Source organism: Neodiprion lecontei, chromosome 4 (genome assembly GCF_021901455.1).
Source record: "Neodiprion lecontei isolate iyNeoLeco1 chromosome 4, iyNeoLeco1.1, whole genome shotgun sequence".
Classification (NCBI taxonomy): domain Eukaryota; kingdom Metazoa; phylum Arthropoda; class Insecta; order Hymenoptera; family Diprionidae; genus Neodiprion; species Neodiprion lecontei.
The window spans coordinates 5696403-5724317 of NC_060263.1; the positions used below are offsets into that span (position 1 = coordinate 5696403).

The 27915-nt window shown below is 39.4% G+C and overlaps 1 protein-coding gene across 2 annotated transcripts in view; it reads left to right on the top strand.

Moving 5' to 3' along the window:
* The window catches only part of LOC107226208 (transmembrane protein 132E), a 205665-nt gene that overhangs the window by 157368 nt on the left and 20382 nt on the right, over positions 1 to 27915 (top strand). For both annotated transcript variants that reach the window (XM_046736182.1, XM_046736183.1), the window contains exon 4: positions 8405 to 8636. In XM_046736182.1, coding sequence (XP_046592138.1) covers positions 8405 to 8636 — 232 coding nt within the window. The remainder of the gene's footprint in view (positions 1 to 8404; positions 8637 to 27915) is intronic.

Below are 27915 nucleotides of genomic sequence, written 5' to 3' on the forward strand. Positions count from 1 at the left end.
GAACGTAGTTTCCGACACAATGCTAAAGGGTGAAAAATAGGGTGGAATAAAATCAGAAGAAACGGAAATCGGATAACCGGTTGGAACCGCTTGCTGATTATATTCGATACGTCGTTAAGGCGTTGATACTTCAACGATACGGTAAAAAATTGTGATCGATTGTGAAGCGCGGGTGTGCATGGCTGGTCAGCAGCGTTGTGATAGAGCGGTAAAGTTTTTACTCAAGGAATATAATATTAATTCAGGTATAATATCATCTCATTTTCACGCAACTCAATTCCGCTACTCAAGTCTTTCAACCCGAGATTTTACATTTTGTCTTATTTTCAATATCAGGTATGAAGTACCGAGGTTTTATCTGGTTATCGGTTAAATGAGGTGGAAATAATTTGTTGCTGTAATTTAACTCCGTGAACTTTATTGGCAAGAGAGAAAAATTAGGAAAAATTTCATATCGAAAATGTACAGTACGTTCATATTACTTCAAATTTGTTATAGTGTAAGGTGTTCTGATTTTCTGAACTGTTCCCGGCAGTATGTGATTGTGGTAATTTTTCACCGTAGCATGTGGGGAAAAAATTTTTTATTTAAAATTTCAAAACAAACCTTACAAGTTCAAACGGTGCAATTGTGACAATATGTCAGGGGAAAAAATTATTATTGTGCAATTTCTGAGTGACTATCAAGGAGTAAACTTTTAGAAATACATATATATATAATATGAGTATGTTTTATTTATCATGGTTTACTTAATTTCAGATAATCCTAAATGTGCAAAGTGACGCATTTCTTCTAAACAAGCATCGTTACTGTAACGTTACTAACTTTATCCTCATGCAATTTCACGGCCTGAAATTTCTCACTTTCGATTTCCAAAGTAATGAGTTTTCTTGCACGATAAACAGAGGAGGAAAATGATAATTGCATTGAATTTCAAAAATTGTTATCGAAGTCTAATGAAATCGGTAGATATCCGCAGAAGCGTGAAAAAGAGTTTCAAATCAACTATCGTTTCGATTATTTAACGATCATTAACGTTTGTCTAATTGAAAACAGAAATGATAATTTCAGCTACTAAAATAACTCAAATTTTTTCCTCGACGTTTTTCAGTTAATATATTGTGTACATTTAAAAAAAAAACCTGGATATATCCTTGTCACATAAATTCAACTTCGGCATCACGTTTCACTTTGACTTCGGTTAAATGATTTTTTTTTTCTCATCATGCTCTCTTTAATCATGTATGAATATTTTTTTCACTGTACTTCAGTAATATATGCCTGATGTATCCGCGGTTCGTGCATAAAATGAATGATAGAAGAATCCGTGTCACGAGGTAAAAATACCGACAATGAATGTTGGTAGAAGAGGCAGAAAGAAAAAGTGACGAGAAAAACAAAATGGAAAGAAAAAGAAGAAAGAAACCAACCGTCATTCCTCAGCGCTTCTCTTTTCTGACTTCCCAATGATTGTAGACGCTCCTTGACACCCAGACATTCCGCGATACTGTAGATAAAAAGCACAGCTTTTACCGTGATTTGATCCCCCAACTCGTCCTCGTGATGCACCCCTGACACCCGACCTGACTGACTGCCTTTAGCCATTCCTCTTTCGCTCTGTGGGGATTTAACCCTTCGAGTCGTAGTGATAAGTACATCATTTTTACCAACTATTTTATACCCGTTTTTTTTTTTGTGTATTTAGAGAGATTTTCAACATATTTCACTGAGGTTTCTTGCCTATTTCTAACAGTATACCTACTAATAGGTTTTCGATGTTCGAGAATAATTGTTGCGATGCAACGTAAATTGTTATTGTTGGAAACAAATTGATTGAAAAAAATCGTGAATATTGAAGGAACAATCCATTTCCGAGGAAGTTGTCACACATATGGACTCGCTGATTACGAATCTGAAATCGGATTTCAAAATTTTAACACGGTGGATCCAATACGGCTGGTGAAAATTTCAAATTTGATCGATTCCGAAGAAAAAGAACAGAAATTTTTGGGGTCGCTGATTACGCATCTGAAATCAGATATTGAAAATTCAGCACGGCGAATCCAATCAGAGACCCCTCAAACTCCCGCATAGAGTTTTTTTTTCAACCATATTCGATAAAATTTGAAATTTTCTTCCACCTTATTGGATCCGCCATCTTAAATTTTTTAAATCTGATTTCAGACTCGTAACCAGCGTTCCCAAAAACCATAAAGTACTATTTTTATAAAAGTTGACTCAGCACAATAACGCGTGAATCAACGGGTTAACGACGTTCCGAAGAAAATTTGAAACCTCGACGTGGAAATAGAAATACAGAGATAACGTTGTCCTCTATGACAAATTTCGGCAGCGCTGTCAGCGGTCTGTTCAGCGGCCAGAACGGACTTCCGGTACAGCGAGATCTGGCCACCACCTTAATCATGCTGTATAAACAGCGCGTTGGCCTCGTCAGGAGAGATGCCAGAACTTTGATAACGAGCACCGGGTGTACCGAGCTTTGTTTCACAATCATAGGTGCAGAAAGTGTCTATCTTGCGCTGTGATAACGAGGATTAATTATACCGGCGACTCTGCTCGGCGGGTATATCGAGAACGAATTTTGTGTAACTGAAAATTTGAGAACTTAAACCCGCCTTCAAGTCTAATCTGTAATCGTAATTGTTTGAAATTATTTTTTACACAATTCGTGTTCAGCCTCGTAAAATAACAGAGCAGAAACACGCCATACTACGGCTGTGAAGAATTCGCTTCATCACTCTCGGGGAAAAGCTCTGTTTCTGTGCTTTTAACTGAGCGACTTTACTCATCAGCTCGCCGTATTCGTCTCGCAGCAAATATTTAAGACTGCCTCGTATATCCGGTCAAGATATAACAGGGATAATTCATAAAACCAAAGGATGATGGAGAATCACTGTTTTTAAAAATCGAGTGTCACTCGAGCGTCGAAAAAGTTGTTTTCACAAAGCTTGGAAAATAATTCACTATTGTTTATTATCGATGTGGCACTTGGCTCACGTAGCTCTAATTACAATCAAACGATAATTCTTTCAGTTACAACAATTGAACAATCATATTTCAATCTTTACAAACTGTTTTCACTTTGTGGATCTGATTTCGCATATTAATCCTGAAATTTCGTTACCACGACCAAATTTTGGTCATTACGATCAAATTTTCATCCGAATTTAGACCGATTAACAGTGTACCTGAATCATTTTTGATCTCTAATTATCGACCCTTCGTTGATCATTCTTTTTTTTTCTGGTTATTTAGTGGCTACGTAATTCGTTGTTCGAATTTCCCACCAGATAAATCCCGAAACGAGTCGCTCGCCTCGATTCTTAAGCCCTGAAAGGTGTTTCGTGTTGCTCCCGTTGAGGAAAAACCGTCTTATCGTCCTCTCCGACTGTCCAGACTATTTATTCCCTGGGGATAAGAGCGACTTTTCGCTGACCAGCAGCAGGATACGCCAACAGACGTCAGATCCGGCACCTTTCTTTTTTCCACTTGTTTTTGTCGCGTGAGTGCTTTTCAAACGAACCGACAATGGACCGAGAGGCACCAATTTTCATTGTTTTTGTCGCCGTACCGTTTTTCCGCGTGAGGCTGATCGCGATAAAAAAAAAAAAGAGTGAGAAGGGCGGGAAGGAGAGCGAGGAAAATTTAAAGGAAAAAGAAAAAAAGAAATTGTAACAAAAGAATGGCGAATATGGCGTTCAATTTGGAATTGCGACTATATTCACCCGGCCTTCGCTGCCGCACCGTCTGACCCTACTTTCACTTTCTCTACTGCGGCAAACGCAGTTCTTTTGTACTCTTCTACCTTTTCTATGGAACGAACCGCGTAGCCGCACATGCGATCCCGTTTTTTGTACCGGTATTAAACATCGCAAAAATAATTATATAGGTAGATTAAACAGGGTGGCCAGACGCCTGGAAAATCTGGAAAACCTAGAAGTGTCAGGGAATTTACAAGGGTCTATGAAAAACCTGGAATTGCACACGGATTTTTTATTTGTTCGTGGAAAAAACCCAAAATATCAGTTTTATATTAGGGAAATTAGAAATGATTTTTTTGAGGTAATAGGTTTACTTTTTTCGCCGAGAAAACAAGTTGGTTTAAACTGACTTTTTTGTACATCATATTTTTCTTCAATTCAAATTGAATTTCAACCGAACATAGAGTTAATGAGTTAAACGATTTACGTTCCAGTAGCTTACTAGAATTGGGAAAATTTCAAAGAAAACTTGGTTTTAGGTCCTCGAAAACCTGGAAATGTCATGGAATTTTATTCTCAAAAATTTTTGGCCACCTTGGAGGAAATCATGCATAGGGTATTTAACAAATTATCATATTTATAATCTTCGAAAATCTGTTTAATTACATAAAACTAGAGGCTACTGAAATTATAAACAAAAGCTTTCCAGTTATCGATGTATCATTCTAAATCCTCACAAAATGGCTAAAAATCTATTAATATTAAGTTCGTTCGATTTAGTAAATTGCGTAAAAAGGCTTTTGGAATTGACGTAAAAGTTATGGTAACATATGTGTAACGGCTTTTGATACGAATTACTTTTTTTTTTATAGATTCTGTGAAAACATGTAAATCTTAGTAATTTCCGAATCGTTAAATTTAAGTACTAGCCAGTAAAAGTAAAAATCGTATCACAGTAAACCTCTTCTCAGTTCTACATGAAACTATTCGAAAAAGTTAAAAAAATCATCTCGCGTGTATTTTATTCTCTTCGACCTTTCACGCGCGCAATGCTTTTGCTTTTTCATTTACTTTTCTCCGCTCCTATTAGCCTCATTTTCCCAAGCATGATACACTGTGTATATTCGTGGCACGTCGAACTGAGACAAACACCCGGAGGCCTGTTACAGGTTCGCAAAAATTTCGCGAAATGTGTGTGAAGGTTGCGTGAGATAAAAGCGTGAGTGACGGTAGTTGAAAGCGATCCCTGAGTCAAAACGGAGACAAATCGGAAAACGGTTCGAATTCTCCATTCCATAAAATACGAAAGGTATTTTTCCCCGATACTGCGAGCCTCTCTTTCTCTCTCTCTCCCTCTCTCTCTCTCTGTCTCTGGATATGTGTTTTTTATACCACATTTTTCCTCATAACAGTCCACCGCTTTCGTTATACATATATTTACGTAACAGTATCTCTTCCTCTTTCTTGTCTCCTAACTTTTTCCCCCTGACAACGACGAAGACGATGGCGAATATCCTTCCGAATCTGTTTTAAATTTCAAATTCTCAAAACGAGTATACGCTACTTTATTACGTAATTCTGAAAGCTTCGGCCGGCTGCCGTTAGCTCGCCCATTTTCATACGTGGGCGTGTATATCAGGTTTTCCTTCTGAACCGCGTGACTGCATTTTCTTCAATTTGCAAATTGCGAGAAAAAGATAGAGAAGAAAAAATAAACAGTAGAAACAATTTTGCCGAATAAACCTGTGAATCATCATTTCGATGATATGATTTAATGAAATGTTTATTACTATCGTACCGTTTCGTTGCAAGAAACTGTTTAAATCTTAGCTTTTTTTTTTTTTTTTTTTGTCTCTTTGTTTTTTTTGTAATTTTTTCTCAACTATCGTTTCATAAAAAGACATTTTCACGATCCAGTCCTCGGATTTTGTTCCAGACGATTTTGTACTTCAATATACGATACAAACCTAGAATTCTCACACGTTATTTGAAAACGTGGTTGACAACTGGAAGAGAGAGAAAGAGAGAGGTAGAGAGAGAGAGAGAGAGCGAAAAAGAAACAGATTACATTATATATCCGGAATGGAATTTTGTCCCGTCGAAACATTCGGAAGAGACAAACTGCAACTTACTTGACTATTTATGCGAATTGGAATTTTGAAATATTTAAACACCGTTCCTCCCTAATTTTGCCACTTTTCTATCGATCTTGAAAAAAAAAAAAAGATGGACATTACGGGCTTTGAGAGATACTTTTCTTCTTTCGAGAGGGATTTCGGGGGTGCTGGGAAATCGAAACAAAGTGGGTCTCTCCCGCAGCCATTTCACTCGTCCGTAAAAAATCGAAGGCGACGTTATATTCTCATCTATCCTACCCCCGAAACTCTTTTCTGGCTCGCAGCGGGCAGTCGGCGGCCTTAATGCGAGGCGCTACGTCATGCCGTTTCAATTTAAATCCCCGGTTCCGGTCGTGCAAGAAATTACTCGATATGATATTTTTTTTGGCGAGCCCCTGAAACCCGGGGACGCGTAAACTGCTCAAGGCAACAGAGAAAAACGCAACCGCATCCCTTATAACGAGAGTATCGTTCCCCGTAAATGCGGGGATTTTTCACCACCGTGTTTATCAAGTTTACTGCTCTATCTAATTGACTGATCCGATTTATCCTACTCTCATTCCTCGCCACTATGTCCGCGTGGATAGACTAAACGGTTTCTCTCGATACACGGATTATTGGTGCGCGGTTTAACTGCACCGAGAAACGGTTCGGTTCTCAGGGCCGTGGTGGTTGAAATTCCGAATTTAAGAGAAAATGAGAAAATTTCATAATTTCAAGCATAGTAATTTCAAATGGTCGAAGATATTCGGAACTGTGAATTTCTGGCTCGGTGTAATTTCACCAGTTTCATCTTTCTTTGTTTTGGATTTTCGATATTCCTACGTTCATTCCGATTTTCGGTTTACGATCATTTATTACACCCACTCGTTGAGTAAACTACGCCGTGTGAGTATATTTTATTTTTCGGAATTTTGCTCTATTGTAACTTGAATTTTACGGAATCTAGCATTTCGGAACTTTGAGCCGTCGAGCTTACGACAATGTTTGATTTCTTTGCTTCAAATTTCACCGCCAAATAATTCGCAATTATGCGCTTTCGCAACTTTTCAAATTCGGAACTTCAACCCCGTCCCGTTTCTCATAGTTACTAGAGAAAATTTCAGTCTGGAATGGCTACAATAACGGTTGAAATAATTTTGTAATTGCATCCTCATCGAATTTTCCCAATAGATGCAAGAAAATAAAAATGACGAATGAGTGTAATAAAAAAAGATACGCTGGATGACACGTGTACTAGATTTTCATGTTACAGCGAGGAGGCTCGTTTTAATTCCATACCAATAACTAGAAATTTTTATTTTTATCCATAACTTATGCGATTTTTATTGAAAAATAATGAGAAATTGATATCTGCACGCGGACTTTAAAATCACTTGAATAATCTTAACGCGTCGAGGGAAATTTCAATTTCCATGATCGGTACACGTTAATCGTGCAGTGTTATTCCTCCGTTTCGTTTCATTGAATTTTTTCCTTTATTCTTTCTCCGCATTCTCCTCTTCTCGCTCTCTGCAATACTATTTTTCAATTTCCCACGGTGAAATTGAATCACTTGAGCTCCATGGCCTCGAACCTTATTCAAAACCAACCCTGCACTACGCGTGCAGCTCTGGGATTGGAAATATAGTCATTTTACCCTCCCTGCGGTCGGAGAGCTTATTGTAAGCAGAGATTTAACAAAGCTGATTAACGCGAGTCTGCCGACTAGAACTGTAATGCAGCATTTTCACCTCGCTGGAAAGACTGATAAGGGATAATTTCAATATGCACTTTGACGACAAAGTGATTCTCAGAAATATGTGGGTGTAATTAAATTTGCAAGCTGCGAAGATCGCTTTAGAAATACAAAAATAGGAAGTACCGAAAGGATGAAGAAAAGGTTAGACATCGATTTTTCGCATAATCAAATCGATTCGAAAATGCGTTAAAAATCTACTTTACAAAAATCCAGGCTTATTTTATTCTATTTATATGTATGAGGGTGGTTCGATAGTAAAAAAAAAAAAAAGCCGCTTTTTTTTTCACTCACACCCTTTCAAATGTCAGTGTTTGACAGAAAAAAATCCTCCCAAAAGATGAGCTCTCTAGGTCAAGTCTGACACGTCGCTATTTTAATATTAATTTACTCGTAAACTGTTCAATATTTGTTCAAATTCGCTTACAAATCCTTGAAGCTCATTGTTCAAGCTTTCCAAATATCTGTAACAAAGCATAGTTATTATCGTCATTAGAACACGAATTAAAATCATGTGAAAAACTTTTTCGAACCACCCTAATACGAATACTTGTAGACCTTTTCCGCGTTTTTAAACGATTTGAAACGGACCGTCGATATCTGTAAGCGTTCTTTCATCTCGATGCCGGTATTTTCAACTTATGCACAACTTGTCATTTTTCAATTACTCAACTTACGATCGTCTCGTAAGAAGATTGCTAAAAATTGTTCCGTTTTTCTTTTCAACCACCCTTCCGAACTCGTTGTTTCACCCCTTTCCTTCCGCGTTCAATCAAATCGAGCATCGACGTTAATCCGCCCCTCAAATTTCGACTCTCCTCTTTCAGGTCGGCAGAGGAGATCCTAACCATGCTCCTCGAGGCGAGCGAGGAGGGGGCCGGGGGCAGCAGAGACGGGGGTCGAGTTGTCTGGAGCGTGCGATACGAGCTCGAGGGAGAAGATGAGGACGGATCCCCGTCTGGGTCAAGCCAGCACCACCATAATATCGATCGAAGGAAACTCCAGGCTCGTCTCGAAATCCAGAAGGACGATATCCAGGCGGTTTTGCCAATATCTAAGGTAAGGTAATCGATCACGCCTCACATCTGCCTATCCAAATTATCAGTAATCGTATCGATCTAAATTGAAATCTAAAATTATCGATCATCGAAATTTTTTCCGCAAAATTCGCACTCTTTTAACAAAATTAATGGAGTTTATAAAAAGTTGCACTTTTCAACGAAATTCTTAGAATAATACGAGGAAAATAAATTCGTGTTGTCCGGCATCGAAATTGCCGTTATTTTTCATAGAAAATTTTGGACTTTCGTAATTTTTGTAGAAACCGGTATTATTTTTTTTTTTTTCTGTCATGCCAAGAAAAAAAAATCTGTTTTACCCGTTATCGAAAATAATAATTATATTTTATAGATAATTTTAGATTGTTATAATTTTTCGTAGAAATTCGTAACTTTCTTAGAAAAATACTACGATCTTCAACGATTTTCGTATATTGCCTAGAATTTTCAACGAACGGAATTTTTTTTATTGTAACTTGGCGTAGTAATTATTTTCACCAAGGGTTGTACGAAATTTTGTAACATCTCGCAATTCTGCGCGATGATAAGAAGAAAAATAAGGGCGAAGGGATGGACTACAATAGGGTAACTCGTTTCAGCATCAGTTAACCGCGCCTTCACCTCAATAACGAGACCCGTAATAACTCGTCCACGTATATTTACGATTTCTGTATAATGACTTCATCGTGGCAGCGGCTGAAAGCTCACTGTAAGCTCAGTGGCTGCGGTTGGTCCTGCAATCTCTCGTCGCTGTTCTCCGATATTTATTGAGCGGAAATTTATTGAGAAAATAAAACGAGTCAAGTGCAGACCTGGAGGGTAAGAATTTGAAACTTCAAACTTTGAGAAAAACGCGACACATTCGCATCGAGGTTCATTGGAATTGCTCGTTTATCAAAATGGCGCAAGCTGTGAGGCGGAATCTAATTGAACTGAAAATATACTTACGGTACGCTTCAGAACAAATAACAGGTAACATGAATTCTTACCAAAATTTTGTACACGCGAAACAATCTTATTACAAGATTGAAACTACACTCGTTAGATTTTAATCGAGAACGTTGGAAGATGTTCGCAGTTATCGAACAAAAACCTTCGTATTTTTACTTAGGTACAATTAAAGCATAATTTTTTTTCTCTCCAATACCAAATCGTTTCGAAGAGATCGACTTTTGCGCAGCGTGCGTGACTAAAAATACAAGAACAGCATATACATATATACGGTAATCGACAAACGAAACTCGGGTGAAAATCGAAGACAAACTCTCGGGGGAGGGGGGGGGGGGGGATTTCACCCCATTTAAAGGTACAATTGGCGAATCGAACAAAAGCGAGGAGATAATAAAAAGAGCTGAATACGCGTTGCGAAAATCCTGAATCTACCGTTCGCTTATCCGGAAGCCGGTGTTTATCGAGCGTCTGTGCAGATTTCACTCCCTTTGCGGCGAGAAATAAATAAATAAATGAATTTTCAAAAAAACAAGACGATCAAAAAAAAAAAAAAAAAAAAAAAAAAAACCACCCAAAGAAAGAGGGGGAAAAAAAAGTTTAAAAAAAAACAAAAAATGAAAGCAAGAGCGAAGAAAGGTCAAAAAATTTCTCCCACATCGATGACAAGAGGGGGGGGGGCTTGGGTTGCGGGATGGGAACCCGCAAGATCCTGCAGGCTCAACTGAAACGAGTTTCCGAATACCCAAGGGGAACTTAGTCAGGCTTTGGCTGCTGCACTATCTCGAACTTCGATCTTATTCCTACATAATATATACGTATATTGTATACATGTATGCATGTATATATACGAAGCTTTTTCGGGCCGGGGGAGGGATCGAAGCTCTTCTCCCCCCTTACAGATGATTTGACATCCATTTTTATAGGTCCCAACATCTAACCGCTGTTTCGCAGTCGATATAGTATTATATGGGTGAGTATGTGTGCGTATCGGGGTGGCCCAAAAAAAATAAATAAATAAACAATGAAATATCCTCTTGTTTTCCCCTTTGCGTGGTTGAAGAAAAAGTTGATCGCGTCCGCGAAGCCCCGAAATTCTGTCTGCTAATACGGATTTCAGAAATTCCAAACTCGGAGCAGAAGACTGATATTATAATAATAATAACAACAGCAACAACAACAACAACAACAATGATGATGATGATGATGATGATGATGATGGTAATAACTGTGAAAAAGTCCTTCCGCTCTTCTTTGTTGTTTCGTTGCTTTTCGAGTTCCTACACGGAAAGAAAAATATTTCAGATCTTACATCTCATGTGGTGAATGTATGAACAGCGGCACTTTTTTGGAGCTCAATCTACAGCAATTGTGGCAAGATTTACATAACCGATAACAAGAGTTACAAAACGAGTAGTAAGATCTACCACAATTGATGTTGATTTGACTCGAAAAAAGTGCTATCCGCGTATTCGCCACAATAGACGTTAAATCTGCATTACATTTTTTTCCCCCTATACTCGGTAGTTTTTCTTTAAAAATTTAATAATATTTCTTGATAGCAATAATAAACATTTGTACCGTTATACAGTTGGACGAATTCTTATATCGAATTTCGAACGATATCTTAGATATTTCTCCTTCTTCGCGTTCAACGTTAATAGATCGGTTTTTTGTTTCACCAATACGACTCGTTAACCGCAATACACATTACGACAAAAGTATTTGTTACCGGATAATCTACTTTGCTGTACCTAAAATATGTTTTGCTTCTAATCAATTGAATTTCTTGTTAATATTCCTTTTTTTTTTTTTCATCGAAAAATGTTGTTCCTTGCACTTTGGCGAGAAGACGAGCAAAACTTTGCTCACCTTAAACACATTTTCTCTTCAGATTGAACAACCAACTGTTTTTTCTATATAATAAATAATGGTTCATCAGCCGCCTTTTACGAATGGCGGAAAGCTTATTCGCCAACCGTATGCGACAGTTTTGCCTAGGATTTTCGTTTTTTTTTTTTTTTTTGACACTCCAAAGAATCGTTCGTCGGGTTGTTAACGTCCCAATAAAAAAAAAAAAAAACCCCAAGGTATAAGATTTATACATACATCAGCCCTCGTTCGTGCAGGGCGTGAAACGTAGCAGACGAAAAAAGTTTTTTTTTTTTTTTCTCTTCCTTGCCGCAAGGATATGGGATTGAGGGAGGGAGATTGTAGAAGGTGGAAAAAGAGGAACGGACTTCAGATTTATTCTAGCGGACCGACACCCACCGCTCCAGGACCTTTTGCGTGATGCCTCAGCTTCTGTTCACCTGCTTTGGCTCACCGAACGCGGGGTTTCAAATAATTCTTCTTCGCCCTGCGCGCGTCGTACGGTTGACATAAAAAAAAAAAAAAAACGGAAGGTGAGACGAAAGGGGGATGAAGAATAAAAAAAAAATTCCCCCTCCCCCCGCCCAAAAAAAAAAGAAAAGAAAAAAGAAAAAAAAAAACATTTCCCAGTACGTATAACACCCTTGGGCTTTACATGATCGATACTGCGACGCTGCTGCGGGAGGATTTGTTGTTAGTCCCGAGGAATTAGGACCTGTGTGAACCTGGACAACGACATTGAAAAAATTTATTTATTTATTTTTCCCGATAACTCTCCCGATGTTTCTGCTCCGTTTATAGCTATTTTTGAAATTTTTGTTCTCGTTCGTAAACCTGAAGGTTTACAAGTTACGGGGGGGGATATGGACAGCGATGTGTTTCGAAAAATAAGGATTTTGACCACGCCACTTGATTTTACTTCGATATATATATGTATTGAATTTATTTCTACATTAGGGTGCTTCACGTAAAAAAAAATTTCAATTCTTCTACGAGTGAATGCAAAAGATACATTCTTCTGATCGATAAATAAGCCTTAAAAATACTGAGCACTGCAGCACCAGTTTTCGGGTGGGCAAAAACGATCTTTCTAAAAGAGTGAAAAATCTATATTAGCCCCCCTTTAACGTGTATTATCTCTTTTATGTTTTAAAAAAACATTCCTTACGGCTGAAAACGATGATCTAAAGCGTATTACATAGAAATGCTAATACAAAAGGATCGCAAAAAATGAGATAATGCATTTCTTTGTGAAATATAAAAGAGGTAATATTGTAAATATGAAAATGTAAAGTCTTTGTTGTGATCCTTCTGCATCAGCATTTCTTTGTAATGCGTTTTGAATAATCTATCTGGGCCATGATGCTTTTTTTTTTTTTTTTTTCTTTTTTTTTTTTTTTTTTGCAAAATGATTTTTCACTTTTTTTTCCTGTATGTTCAATCTTTTTTTGAGGCTTCTTTTTAGACCAGAGCCAAGCAGTTTTTTCATTCCGCCGGTCGAAAAATCGAACTTTTTTTTTTATAATAGATATATCGCAATCCAGACAAGTTGGACATTGACTTTTGAAATACCGACGTCCTGGCGAAGTTGAAGAGTGATAGAAAGAAAAGGACAGAAAAATGGATAAAAATTGTGCCAACACTCTGCTCGAGTATGTTTATAGAGATGGAGAGAATTTTGGGTGCGGATGCTGACGAAGCCAGCGAAGCATCCAGCCGGTTCGTAAAAAGCCCGAGCCCGAGTCCAAAGCCCATCACGAACGTCATTCCGCATCGTTTAATCCGCGAGTGGAATTAACGATCGTAGAAAACTGCGAGCTGGTAAACGCGGTCCGTTCAATGATGCCTCTGCAGCATCCGACCAACTCGGACCTGGGTGTTCACTTTTGTTTCGACTTTTTCTACGGGATTTCAATCCTTTTGTCGAAGCATTGATCGGATCGCGGAATCACACCACTGAACCGAAAATTCTACCGGCTCGAATGGAAATCAATTATATTTTCCATGTTTTTTTAACGTTATTCTCGGTATCCAATTAAAACAAGCCGGAAAAACTGTTTTTTCGCGATACTTTTCATCACAGTGAAAAGGGTCTGTCCGACAAACTTTCGCGATGATCTCGAAAGCGGCCGAGTGACAAATCTGAAATTGATGCGACTTAGGAGCCAAATGAAGAAGTTTTGATAGGAAAATAGGAAAAAACGAATTCTGAAAAACAAAAATATTTATACATTTTTTTTTTTTCTAAATAAATATACTACCTAGGAAAAATATAATCGTTTATTTAGAAGAAAGTATACGTTTGACGGTAAAACATTGAAAATCAATTTATTTCCGGTGGAACCGTAAGTTCAAATTAAACGAGACGTGGTAATCTTTCTTGCTCATCATTTTCATACCAGCCCTCTACGAGATCATCGTGGAAGTTTGTCGAATGAATTGACTGACTGTCTTCTTCTTTTTTTTTTTTTTCATATTGATCGAAAATTGCACCGAATTCTCCCATTGACGAAATCTCTATCAAAAATCGCAGGTAATCCAATTGTCGAAAATTTTTGTAATAATATTGAAATTCAGTTGCAAACTTTCAACTTCATTCACTTCATTCGCGGCTTTGAAATCTGATTGTTTTACTTTATTTTTTCATTGTTTCATCCCGTTTTATTTTTCCACAGACTACTCGACATCCTTATTCACAATATATAAGTAAAAATCAGTTTGCCTACTGCTCCGAAAGCAGCAGCGAAACAATTCGACTTGAATCAACTATCGTAACCTCATTTTCACGATACTTTCATCATTTTTACCACAGGACTCTGTCGTCTTTCGAATGAGGGTAAAAATATAAAAAGTTGAAATAATCGAAAGGCCACAATATCGAATTTAAAAAAAAGCGAAAACCCAACGTATAGAATTTAGAAATACTGAAAGTCGTTGCATGGAAAAGTAAAGGATTAAAAAGGTGAGAACATAGAATGCAAAACTGAAGAATCATCAGAATTTCTTTCGGTAATATAAAATTGTATACTGATTCTTGATTTTGCAGTTCCACGTTTTGACCCTTCTATTATTTTATCTTTCTATATTTTCAATTTTCCGTGCTTGAACCTTCCGCAATTTTAAATTCTACTGATACAATTTTCGAGTTTACGAAAATTCGATATTCTAGTCCTCTCATCAATTGGCAATTCTAATTTCTCGCCCCTACGCCGTCTTTCCTCATCGCCGGTTCAAAGAAAGTATATATTTTCCCCACAGAGAGCGGTGTCCTTTCTTCAAAAGTAAAAAAAAAAAAAACAATATCCCCCATTCAGAAGGTGAATTTTGATATCGTATACGTATACGGTTCTATCCGAACCGATATAATAATAAAATCCTCGTTTCGTTCGCGTACAATATGTGTACTCACTGCACCGTCAACTCGTACATCTGATCGGTCAGAGTTTCAAAACGATATTGATACAGACTTGACCAAAAAAAAAAAAAAAAGAAAAAATAAAAACATTTATGCAACGATGTCTGTATTCCTCCTTTTTCTTCTCTCTTTCCCTTCCGCTTCATCCCTCGATCACCGAGTTGTTCTCGGTTTTCGGTTTTCACTTCTAAAACCGAAATATACGCAAAGATAAAGCAGCACACCTACATCGGGACGATTTATGACCGACGATGTACACGTGACTGTGGTGTTTGCGTTTTTCCCAGACAGAAATGGCGTGTATATACAACAGGGGTTGGTACGCAGGGTTTTCCACTATGGCAAGAGGCACGCGCTGGGAGAATTCAGCTCACGCGTTTCATAAAGCATTTTCCAATAATCCGACCCTTCCTTCTCGTCTTGTGCCGCGCGGATTCCAAAAGTAACCGCTCGTAAACCAATCAATACTTTGAGGGCGATACCTACACTCTGCGTGGGGAGGTTCGCGGTTTTTGTTTTTAGTTTTCTCTTTTTTTTTTTTTTCTTTTGCCCTCCCCCCGTACCTTTTTCCTCAACTTTCCCTTTTTCGCATTAGTCCGGCGGTGGTTGGACGTCAGAAAGTTAATTAGACGAGTCATCTTGCTGTCGTCTGCAAGCTAAATTAAAGGATGCTCTCCTTTGCGTCGCGGTTCGCCACGGAGGCGTCGGGTTAATTAATGAAATTAAGCATCCAGTCGCGGTGGTGCCTCTTTCAAAGTGATCGCGCTGAGGCGAAACGGACTCTCCCGTTTCCTCGATTCGAAGACTGTCTCTTAGATGTCCTTCTAGGCGGCTCCAGCTGGACACTCAATCGCCGGGTTTTACGCGTTTGAGAAACTAATCGCTAGATGGACGCAGTAAACTCGCATTTCGATTTAACGTTCCGTTGAATGATGCGTTATACGCAATTGATGAGACTTGTTTCACAGTCTATATGGTCCCGTGACGATCACGTCGTATAAGCAGTCGCAGCGGCGTCGTGTGGAATCAAATTTGAAAGTTGTCGGACCGGTTGAACGAAAATACGGGATGAAACATCTTGATCTATTTATTCTCATTCCCCAATTCCCAGGTACGTGTGTGTTTGTTCGTTTTATTTTATTTATCTTCCTTTTATTTTTCCTCTCTTTTTCTTCCTGTATCCATCTTCCCCGCGCCCCTTACATTCCTTCGCGTTCAATATTTTTGTCAACAATTTGTTTTTCAAACACAGTCGACAATTTCACTTCAAGTGGCCGCCGCGCCACTCGGTTAACGATTATCGGAAAAATATATTACGTACCTACCTACGCGAATTTTATCAGCAATATGTACTCTCGAACTGTTCCCGGAGCTCCCCTAATTTTGAAACATTGTTTTTACCGTGTGAAATTTTTTGTAGCAAACGTAGGTACAAAAATTAGAAACAGTTATTATCGAAACTGTATGTAAAATTATCGGTATATTTTCCCACCCCTTTTATGTACAAGAGCTTTTATTATAATCATCCCAGGTTCTTAAGTTGAAAGGTGTAAAACCTCTCTCGCGTGTATACAGAGTGCGTAGCCAACTGTCGAACGATCCAGCGCGCATGCGCTGAAATTCTAGAGCAAATGCAGATGTTTTGTCAGGTTGACCAACCGTCTTAAGTTCAGATGACAGGTCACCGCGATGTATGTAACCTCAAAAATGTTGGCCGTCCTGACAAAACAACTGCTCAGCGCATGCGCGTTGGACCATTCGACGGTTAGCTATTCACGATGTATATTCAGTCGATATATATGTTTTTTCTTTTTTTTCTACCCAGCGTTCAGACACTCGCGAAGTTGAGTGTTTTGAGAAGCTCCTCAATTTTCGTGGCATAACCAATTCCCGCGAATGAAACCTACAAGAAAAATATATGGAAAAATATATAACCAAACGTCAGAACTGCGGAAAACCCTCGTTCTGCAAACAAGATCTTTATTCGTTCCGTCTGTTTACACATTTTTCTCTCCTTTATTTTTATTATTATTATTCCTTTTATTTTTTATCACTTTTTTTTCTGGTAAAAATACATCTCTGGTTTACGATATTCGTAATTATATAAATAATCCATGTTCTTGGACTGGTTCAGCAGTACCATCGAAATTCTGCAACGAGGTTTGCGAAACGCGCTTGCAAATGTCGGAGCTTGCTGAACTAATGCATCTCTGTTGCCGAAGTACTCTCGTTATACTGCAGGTGGTGCGGTGTGCAGAGAAGTTTTTGGTTAAACTGCACGACGCCGAATTTACAGACTGTTGCAATTCACGCTCCGTAGTGACGAACCACGTAAATAACCGAGCATGTATACCGCCATGCTACGCTGCACGATGTTTACTCGGGACTTGGAAACGATCCCAGCAGACGACGAGCTTCCAATTGCAAGATGAAAGCTGCGGCAGCACCAGCAGCAATAGCGTGGACTGACTTGAGAAGCTAATCAAACCGCCGTGGAAGCTGTAGCTTGGGAAAAATTATAACGAAAGTTTTGTTTGATAAAAAAAAACGGACAGCAACAAAAAAAAAAAAAACGTTGCTGTGCAATCATCACAATTTTTTAATAAATTAGGCGCTAATGAAACTCGCGATACAATATTTAGAGAGCCTGGAAAAATTGCGCTCGGTAGTTGATCGATTCCTTGGAGCATCGACACATATTATATATGCTAGGTAGGCATTTTTGAGATGAGGGGACGAAGCTCTGCGGGTAATGTACGTCTCGGATTGTTATCGTATACCTACGTTGAGGGAGGTAGGATCCGTCTGTAAGGACTGTAAGTATCCTATACCTATACTAGGTATAATATTTCAACTTCTGACTGGAGAAAGCTATAAGGCTGCGATAAAGTATAGATGAGGAAATGCATATTTTCTATTTCTTCGGATATCGAGAATTCCTCTCTCTCTTTCTCTCTCTCTCTCTCTCTCTCTCTCTTTCCTCATCGGTTACGTCACGTATAACATAAATATGACTATACCTACTTGAGAGATATCTCTGCGCATCAATTCACCCTGCAGGCACTTGCGTCTTTCGCTTCACCCACGTTCCTTACACGTTCCGCGTCTTGTTTCACTAAACTTCATTTTTTGCTTCTTTTTTTCTTGATTTTCACTTCGCACGTCGACTACGACATGTCTTCTTTGATGATCACGCAATAAGATTCATTCGACAAAGATATGGATGAAATCCGTTAAAAATTTATGAAACATAATATATATATGTGTGTATATATATATATATTACCTACGTATCGTTTTCACCTCTGCCGCTGGGTCGAAGCCTGGAGTCAAAGGCATTTTGACTTTTCTCGGAGAGAGGTATGAAATTATTTGTAAGCATTTTCTCTCTTATTTTTTATTATTATTATATCCACCCCCGTTGCTTTGAAGCCAATCTCTGTTTTCGAAACCCTCATACTTTTTCCTCTTCGTTTTTCATTCGCATTACAATTCGACGAAGTAACAAGAAAGTGTCCCGCGATCGCGCACGAAAACCTTCTACCTTAGTTAATAGAAATCTCCGTCGATCGGTCGCACCCTCAATTTACCTACAACCTATTTTCCCACAGTCCAATTCGAACTCTCGAAGCAATTGACTTCCTTCGTTCATTATCAGCTTCTTCTTCGACGGTATTGCGGAATAGCGGAATCGGGGTACCGCATCCTTTAAAGAGAAAGGGTCAACGGTGTTTTTCTCACGGAATACGCCGCTGTTTCGACCATTCGACAGGGATGAAATTACCGGGAAAACGAATCGGTTTATTTCCCACGTAGCCACTTTATCTCCTATCCCGCTTCTCCTCAATCCCGATATTCCACACTCTCGATTACCGCAGCGAACACGTGGGGGTGCACAGGAAAAAAGGCAGCGGATTTTCCCACTCAACACCCCGCACTGCCCGTCGCTTTTCGGCCGTTTTTTCTGCCTCTCCACCCTCTGCAAGATCCTCCCCCGTTTTGCCCCGTGGTGCAATAAAACCCTCGCTATTCTTTAACTTAACTGCTCCCGCGTCTCGCACCCTTTGTCTACGGTGAGTGAGGAGAAGGAGGAGGGATTAGAACGAAATGAAACTCCGTCTCTCACCCCCAAAAACAACCGGCTAATGAAGAACGTTTTCCCCTAACGCTACGGCGCCGGAGGAAAAAGATGAGCGAATGAACGCTTCTAAAAAAATTCGCCGTAAGATTATCGACCCTGTGATTGACGAAGTTCGGGCAAAAATTAGAAAGATAAAACATTCTGTTTGTTCGATTACACATCTTATTCAGAATTGCAGACGTGGTTTATTTTTTCAAATTTTTCATCTACACAATAGATTGGAGTCGGCAAATATTTTTGGTGATAGTATTTTTGTATCAATCAGTTATTCATCATTAACTTAATTATAGTTGAACAGATTTTTTTCCACTTATGAATCTTTACTCATCGATCTGCAACAGCTTCCATACGACTGATTAGATTGACGTCTTCAGATTTTCATCACGACACTTGATTACACGAACAAGAATTTCTTCAACGCCTGAACGAACCTATTGTTTTTTTTTTTCTTTTTTTTTCTAACTTTTACTGCGAAATCGGAATCCGCGAATATCCGATGATTATCGTAGAGCAGGGAACTCAAAGCATATCCAACGGCATGCATAACGCATACCGATTTTACCCTCTTATACGTGGGCGTTTCACTACATTGGATCTCGGAGCATTAGAGATAATGAATTTTTCATGAAGTAAAGGCTCGAATCACTTCGAATTCGTGAAAATTCTTATCAGCTTTTATATTTCGTTATAATATATAAGGTGAACATAGCGTAACGCGTTTGCCTGTGAAGTAAAGCAAGGTGTTTTTAACGGAAAGATGAAGCTTATCGTGTCTGAAGGTGAAATTTCAGCTTGTTCCAAATATCTTCGCGTATATATAAAAAGAAAATAGCAATTGATATTGTAAATATGACGAGCACAGGATACACTCGATCTTTCAAACGACTTCCGAAGTCGTTGGCAAATCTGGAATGTAACGGAAATATTTTGCTCACTAACCGCTAATTCATTCTATTGAAAAATTCTCCAAACGACTACAGTTAACGGCTATTCCGGGCCGATGACCCAGATTGGTCCCCCAGCTTTAACGTCATCGGTAAAAAGCTGATCCTTAGCTCAAGGAATTGACGCAAAACTCGTTCCTGTGCACGAGTTCTTTTCGCAGGATTATTTTATCTTCAATCTTTCCCCCGGACGTGAAGAAAAAGGAAAACGGAAGCTGCTCGTCTGCGCGTATGTTGTGTATTTCCGAAAATACCGACGAGGATTCAGCGACCAATTTGGGGGTCTTAGGCAGTGGTCAGGATAATCTCCGGATGCTGGATACACGTCGAAAAATTCACGTGTTGTGCCCCGAAAAAATCAATACAGTATTATTTCCGAGTCGATGATGATGGATTGACATGATATATGTATATAAAAAACTCTCAACCAATATCCCACGGCAGAGAGGAAAGGTGAGAAAAAAAAAACATTTAGAAAATTTCACGCTGAATTGAATCCTGCGTAGGAAATGGATATATTGAATCGTTTCACTTGCTCGATAAATCAAACTTCGTATCATATACTGAGTGCAGATGTATGATTTCGGCTGGATATCGGGAAGATGCCGTATCTGTATTATTATATTCCAGCTTGCGAGATAAATGCGAGCTGTCGGAAAAAGAGCGATGCCATAGATATCGAGAAAGCGAGAGGAAGAAAGAGGGAGACAGAGAGAGCTGTCAAGGTGTCATTTCCCATATTATTTCAGCCTGGATCTGGCCATATTATATACGATGTATACTCGTGCGAAAGCGAGGCAACCGGAGAGAAAGAATGGACCCAATGTGCTCTCGGAGAGCCTTGGTAGTAGCAGGCGTACGAAAAGCCTGTAGCAAAGCGCTCGACCTTACTCCCAAGAAATCCTTTGAGAAGAGTCTAATTTGTCTGAAAGCTGCTACACGAACGTATCGTGTTATAAAGGACCTTCAACAACACGCGATCATACGCAGAGTATACACCGTATGAGTTACGGTATTATTATACACTTATCAAATATTTGGAGAAACTCTAATTGCAGAGGTACAGACTTATATTGTAGAGGTTGAAACTTTGGAAAGATCGGTGAATATTTTAACGACGAACGATCGACAAGATCTGACTGTTTAGAAAAATTCATGCCTGATGTTTACCGTATGAACATCAAAAACTACATTTTACGTAAATATACAAGTAGTATAGCTATGAGAGTTCTGGATACAGATTCCTACTACCGACGTCTACCCCAGACTCAAACCCTTCTGCGCGGTGACGTCATCGCGGAGGAGGGTTTGAGTCAGGGAATGATGTCGGTAAGTGTGTTGGTAGCAGGAATCTGTATCCAGAACTCTCAAAGTTGAATAATTTGACGTCATCGCAGAGAAAGGTTTGAGTCTGGGAAAGATGACGGTAAGTGGGTCGGTAGTAGGAATCTGTATCCAGAACTCCCACAGCTATACTACTGATAAAAGCCTATTTTTCAGCAAGCTCTGCCGGTTGTCGTAAGGTTGAAGATACACTGTCAGTCCAATTTGACTTCACTGTTCTTTCCAATAAAAAAATGCCTTTTCCGCTTGAGCATGGGTGTCTGCGAAAAAAATGCGATACAGAAAATGTCAGCTTTTACTAGACTTTGATGAAGATTGAGCAGCGATATACATGATTATTTTATACGTAACTCAGCAAAGAATGGATAGTCATAAATTTCCCGCACTGGGGTGGAAAATGCATATCTTTTGGAAAGAAGAGTGCCTTACTGAATCAAATTTGTCTACCGGCGTACCTTCAACTCGACTGACGAGAGTTTTGTCCGAAGACACAGAGTCCACTCATCATTCTACGGTAACTGCCAAAGCTATTACCCTACCATTTTATTTTTTAATTTTTCTTTGTTTTTTTTTCCCTCAAACCACGAGGCCACCTGCTTGCTTCTATAGTTTAAATTTCTCAGAGGATTGTGAAACAGCAGGAAGAATGGGAGGGGGGTAGCGGGGATTTCCCACTAATTTTCTTTAATCCTTACGGAAGCTATACTTGTCCGGCAATCGCTCCCGATGAATAATAGTGGGTTTAAAACCCTTCGGTCGGTCGGGTGGGTAGCAGCCAGAATCCCGGGAGAGATAAAGACGAGGTATGTACGTAGGTTCTGTTAAACACGGAGTTGAATTCTCATTGGATTTCGAGAGACAATAGCTCAGTTAGTGCCGTTCCTAAACTTCCAATTACCGCCTACCGTTAATGTTGCCGAGCACTCGGAATTACCCAGAAGTTCCGACACCGCGCGACGCTGAGCAGTTACAGAGAGTGACATTAATTTCGGAAATGGTCTCGATTATCATTGCATTGTTATTATCACACCGAGTCACATTTTCAGAGCCCCATCAAGCACCGAGCTTCCGCCTTTAAAACACCGTCGAAACGGCGAATCAGACGAGATGCACAAATGGAAAAGTTCCCATTCCGCAATATGATACCGTACTCAGTCACCGCAAAACCGTCTAACAAGATAAGTTGCCATTTGTTAGTCGAAAGTCTATTCTCACAGTGGAGCTTGCAATAGCCAGCTCCGAGAGTGCAGAGAGAAAGAGAAATGGAGAAAAGTTGACGGGAAATGAAACGACGTGTGCACGTTGAGTTCCCGCAAGCTTCCGATACTTGATGCTATCCATTCTCCTGTAACTTTGAAGAAGGATAGTTACAAACGAAGAAGATGAGATCAAAACTGTGTTCTCGTTAGTCACGCAACGACATATTATATCGCGTTATAACCTCTACAAATCCTCTCTACCGACTGATGAGATAATATTGAACGAGCACTACGTCTACCTGGAAGCTCGCAACTCAGTGGTTAGGAAATTTGTTTGTCGGATAAGGAGCTGTGCACCCTGGCGCACCACAGCCACTTAGGGTAATCGTAATATCCTTAATTAATTGTCATATCTCACTCGTGCGTGTATCCACGGTCGATCAGTGCGGGAAAAGCGTTCGGCAAGTCCGGATGTCGCCTAGCTTCTATGCCGCGATAACAACCCATTTGCTCTTCATCTCCATCTTCTACTTCTTCTCTTTCACCTTCTCCTGTATTATATTTGCACGTAGCTGGAGCTGGGATGAGGGTGAGGCGAGGATTCGAAGAAGCTATCTAGGAACTATCCCCTCCTGAAACTTGAGACCGGGACGAGGAACGCCTCGGCTATGAGGAGAACCCTCGAACAGTCTAGTGTCTAGTGTCTAGTCTGCCCCGTAGGCACTTACTCATATCGAACTTTGAAACTTCACTTATGCCCTGTCTCTTCTCTGCATCCTACACCGCACTGCTCTGTAATATGCGACGCCACGTTTTCAGCCCTATTTTATGAGCGGAATTAGATTTCGCTACAGTTTACATGCTTTTATCACTAATTATACGCGTTATTAGAATTTATGTACGTAGTAGGTATGCAGGCTTGTAGAATCTGATCATAGTTTCAGAGTTCCTTTATTTCTGCAAAGGATCGCGCAGAATCTTTCGAGAAATTGGCTCCCGGTCGATGGTACATGTACACCTGATCAAAAGTTCTCATGGATACAAGTCCCAAAATCAGTAGTTCCGAGATACAGACTTCGGAAGGAAGGTGTCCAGATTTTTTTATAGCCATGGGTTTCGCGATTTTCATAAATTATAAAGCTTCAAGCAGACTTGAAATCAAATAAATCATTCAAAAAACTGCACGGTTGATTTTCAAAGATAACCAAGCAGCTGTGATTCGTTTCATCAGTGCATTGATTCCATCCATGAACTCGCTGGTTTACCGGAAGAAGGTGCAACGTCAGATTTCGCGTGAAGAACGAGACCCTCCGACTCTCACAATAATCGACTTGTCTTGTTTTGCAGGCGTGTGCGGAATCTCTTAGAATTTACCGTGCAGTTTTTGAGTGATATATTTAATTTCAAGTCCCCCTGAAAGCTTCGTAATTCGTAAAAATCGCGTGTTCCATAAGTACCAAAAAATCCATACACCCCCCCTTCCGAAGCTCATATCTCGAAAACTACTGATCTTTGGGATTTGAGTCCATGAGAACTTTTGATCGGGAGGTTATTTACTGTGACATATCTACTGAAAATCCAGCCAATTCAACCGAGACCGAATTTCTATAAGGATTCTGCGGGGTCCTTTCGTGTCTTAAATTCTTTGCGAAATTTTTCACGTCTCTACGGTATCTTTTTCAGTCACTTCAAGTAACCGCTTGGTGTAATTTTCGATAGTTTGTACTGTTCAAGTCAAGTCAGACTACGAGCACGTCCAGCTTACTCGAAGTCATTGTTTCATTTATTTATTCGCATCGAAAGTACAAAACCATTATTACACCTTGTACTAAATAAATACATAAGACTTGGAATAACAGAGAAAGTACGATTTCGTGATCGCTGCATGTATAAATACCACGTTCAATCTTTCCCGGAGGTTTTACGCGGGTGAATTTAAGGCGAATGAGAACAATGGCAGGTTTTGGGACTGCGATTTAGGGAAGGTTGAATGGGCATATCACCCAGTCATTTTCTAGTTATCTCATGCCGCAGGGTTGTCGACGTTGGCGTCGAACGTCGGATGCGGGACGTCGTGTGCCTGCTCGAAGCCGAGGGTGTGCAACACACGCGTGCGACAGAATAACGCAACACACGGAAGCAAGTTGCTTGGACTATTACTCAGACCGTAACCCAACTTGTAATTAGTTTAATTCCATATCAAGCCGAGGGTCGGCGCTACGGCGAAGGTAGCTGAAGAGAAAAGCTCAACCGGCTGCGCAAGGTCCGCTGCCTATTGTCCTTGTAAACCCGGTTAACGATAAGCACCTTAAGGGTCGGTGGGTATAGATACGTGCAATAAGAATTGAATGCCACCCACTTTAGCACCGACGCGATATCGGCTCGAGGGTGACTCTACGGTCAAAAAACTTTGGACGCATGGAACTGTAAGAATACCCGATCATTATGCAGCCGCATAAACGATCTTGGAGATATCACCGGCTGTTATTTCAATTTTTTCAAGTAAACTGTAGAAATAATTTTCTTGCACAAAATTTTATATGGTGTCATATTTTCGTGCTTCTGTTCGTTTCTTCGACGAACGATGACATGGATACGTCCTCAAGGTCATGTAGTAGTCCTACTTTTACCGACCGAGCTAAATCATCCTTTGTCTTTTTATATTAAATAAACAAACGACCAAAAAGCGTTCAAATTTCGACGGTGCATTTTTTTTTTTTTTGTAGCAGAATTCAGGAAAGGTACCAATATTCCAAAAATCGTCAAAGAAAAAGGGTAAGTTTGCTCGGTCGGTAAACATAGGAGTAGTACATGACCTTAATTAGATGCGAGTTGAATTGGGGTAGGTAACTAAATGAACATTGCCTCGATGAATTAGTGGGATACTCGTATACGACGAACGCGAAAAAGGACCGTCAATCCTATGGGAGGTGGTTCTTCGACCCTCTAGCGCGCCTTTTTCTTCTCATCCTCGTTGAGGAACGGTTATGGCGGACAGCTAATAAAAGTAAAAACAGCGCTGGGTCAGAGACACAGACTCGGAGGGAAACATCACACTACGGACACCTAAATAGGGGGTTGCAAAGGCGGCGCCCCCAATTCGGCACCACCGTTTTCAAGAGGGTAGTCATCAGCAAAGCACACTTTCTTTCCAACGCTCAAATACCGCCGCCCCCATGGATTTACGATCCGTTACATCCTGCGCCCCGAATCAATATCGCAAAATTATGCCCTGCAGGCTGGAGCCTTGAAACGGGTTGGAAACTTTTCTTTCCACCATCAAATTTCCACTTCTGAACATCATATTTTATTCTCGCTCGCTTTTCAAACTCTTCTACGAACGGTATAAAACAAAAATAGATCAAATAATTTTTGTGTCAAAATTTAGTGTAATCGTGGTGGCGCGCCGAGAGAAATTTCTACTTGTAATCGCTGATTTTTATTTTTCAACTAATATAACTAAGCAAAATGTAAAAATTTATTTCGTAACTCTAACCAGGCGATCTACCGAGTGTTATTATTCTTATTAATTATGCAATAATAAATTGATGTTGAGTACTTGATTAGCTGAAAAAATATGGGAAACTAGTAAACAGATTCAATGTTCGCATTAACCAGAAGATTTACTATTGACAACAATAGTCACACTAAGTAGTTACTGTAACAAGACTGTCTTGTAACGCCAAGATAATTTAAACCGCTATTGTAATGATAACTATTCTTTTAGAATTTTTTAATATTACCTTAACAAATTAGATTTTTCTTACATCATTCGATTAATCATTTACCAATGCTATAGACGATCATTTATAAGTTTTACCCTGAAACTGGTCCGAAGTTACGCTTAAGAATCGACAAAGTTTCGAAAGCTCAGGCTAAACTCAACACGGCTGGATTTAATTAGAATAATATCTCATTCGTTTATCCACAAACAATACTACTAATATAGTTAAAACTTTAAGAACGAAACAGTAATGCGACCTTCCTTGGGTTACTGAAAACTGAACCTTCTTTATAATTGAATTTACAGCGCGATTTGTTATACAATACATTTTTCCATGTTGGATAAAATTTTTTTCAATTTATTCAATTTAATTACACATTCTTGTATCACTCTTTCCACCCTTAAGTTTATAATATTTTTTAGTTAAACTATTATTACGCGCATCTGACGTATCATAAAATTTAGCGAGAAAGTCGTGAAAAGAGAAGGTTAGCGACATCTAAATATTGCGGAAAATTCGGAACGTGAAAAATTGCAGGCATAACCTTCGCTGGGGTTTCATGAAAAAGTAACCGGTGAACTACGTCGAAAAGTTTTCTAATTGCGTCGATGTTATTTGTGAAGGGAACAAAAAAATGGGCGGCAGAGGTGGCGAAGAGGCGGAGAGAAGGTTTCTCCTTAATCTTGGTTCAGCGGCGACAAATCGCGCGTCGTCGTTTTCCTCGTTTTCCTCGTTTTCGTCGATCGAGAAAAGAGATTCGAAAATTCTTCGCGGCTTACTTTCCCAGATTTATCCGCGACGGTGTTTTTCCCCCGTCGTCCGATGCTAAATGAAAATACCAAGGTGACGGAGAACAGTTTTATATCAACCCAAGCTTGCGAACAATCTCGGCATTCCTCTTCCATCCCACAAACTTCTCGGGAAGTTTACGTGTAACGGGAATTTAGTTACGACGTGTTCGACTTCTTCTTGTAAATCGTATTTGAGAAGAAAGAAAAAAATAAGAAAGAAAAAAACCAGAGAAGGATTCGAGAGGCAAATAATCGAATACGTATTCACGTCAAACCCGAGAAGTATTTTTAATTTATCAGAGCAGTGAAAGAACGTATAACTATTATTTCTCGGCATCGATCCAGGCGATTCCCTGACCGCCCATTTTCCACAAAGCTCGACGTCGAGCCGACGCCGCGACGCTGCGGCGTATTTGTGGATTTCTACTTATCAGTAGTAGAATCCAGGCCAAGTCAGACGTGAGTCAGGCAATAAACCTCTACTGAACATTTTTCACCGAAATTTACCGCGCGCTATATTTACACCGAAATTCCAACCCGGTGCAGTCTCGAGTTCTCGCTCATCTCAAAAAGATTCCTTGCCCAAAAATCAAAGCCTTTTATTAATTTTATTGTAATATAGTAGTGTATTAAATATTTATCGCATTATTGTATTTACAAGCTGTGAATATCGCTTTAGAAATACCACGAAAAGGAGAAATACTCCAATTATACTTGAAAGTTTATTAGAACTATCGATCTTTCCTTTCAAATCGCTTTGAAATTGCTGAAAATATTTATCAAATTCGTTCGATTTCGTTCTACGATGGCTCGTTTTATTTTTCAGAAAACTATGCACTACAAAATGACTGAAACGGATCTTTTCTTTTTGCAGCCGTCAACTCGATACTGTCATTTGTTG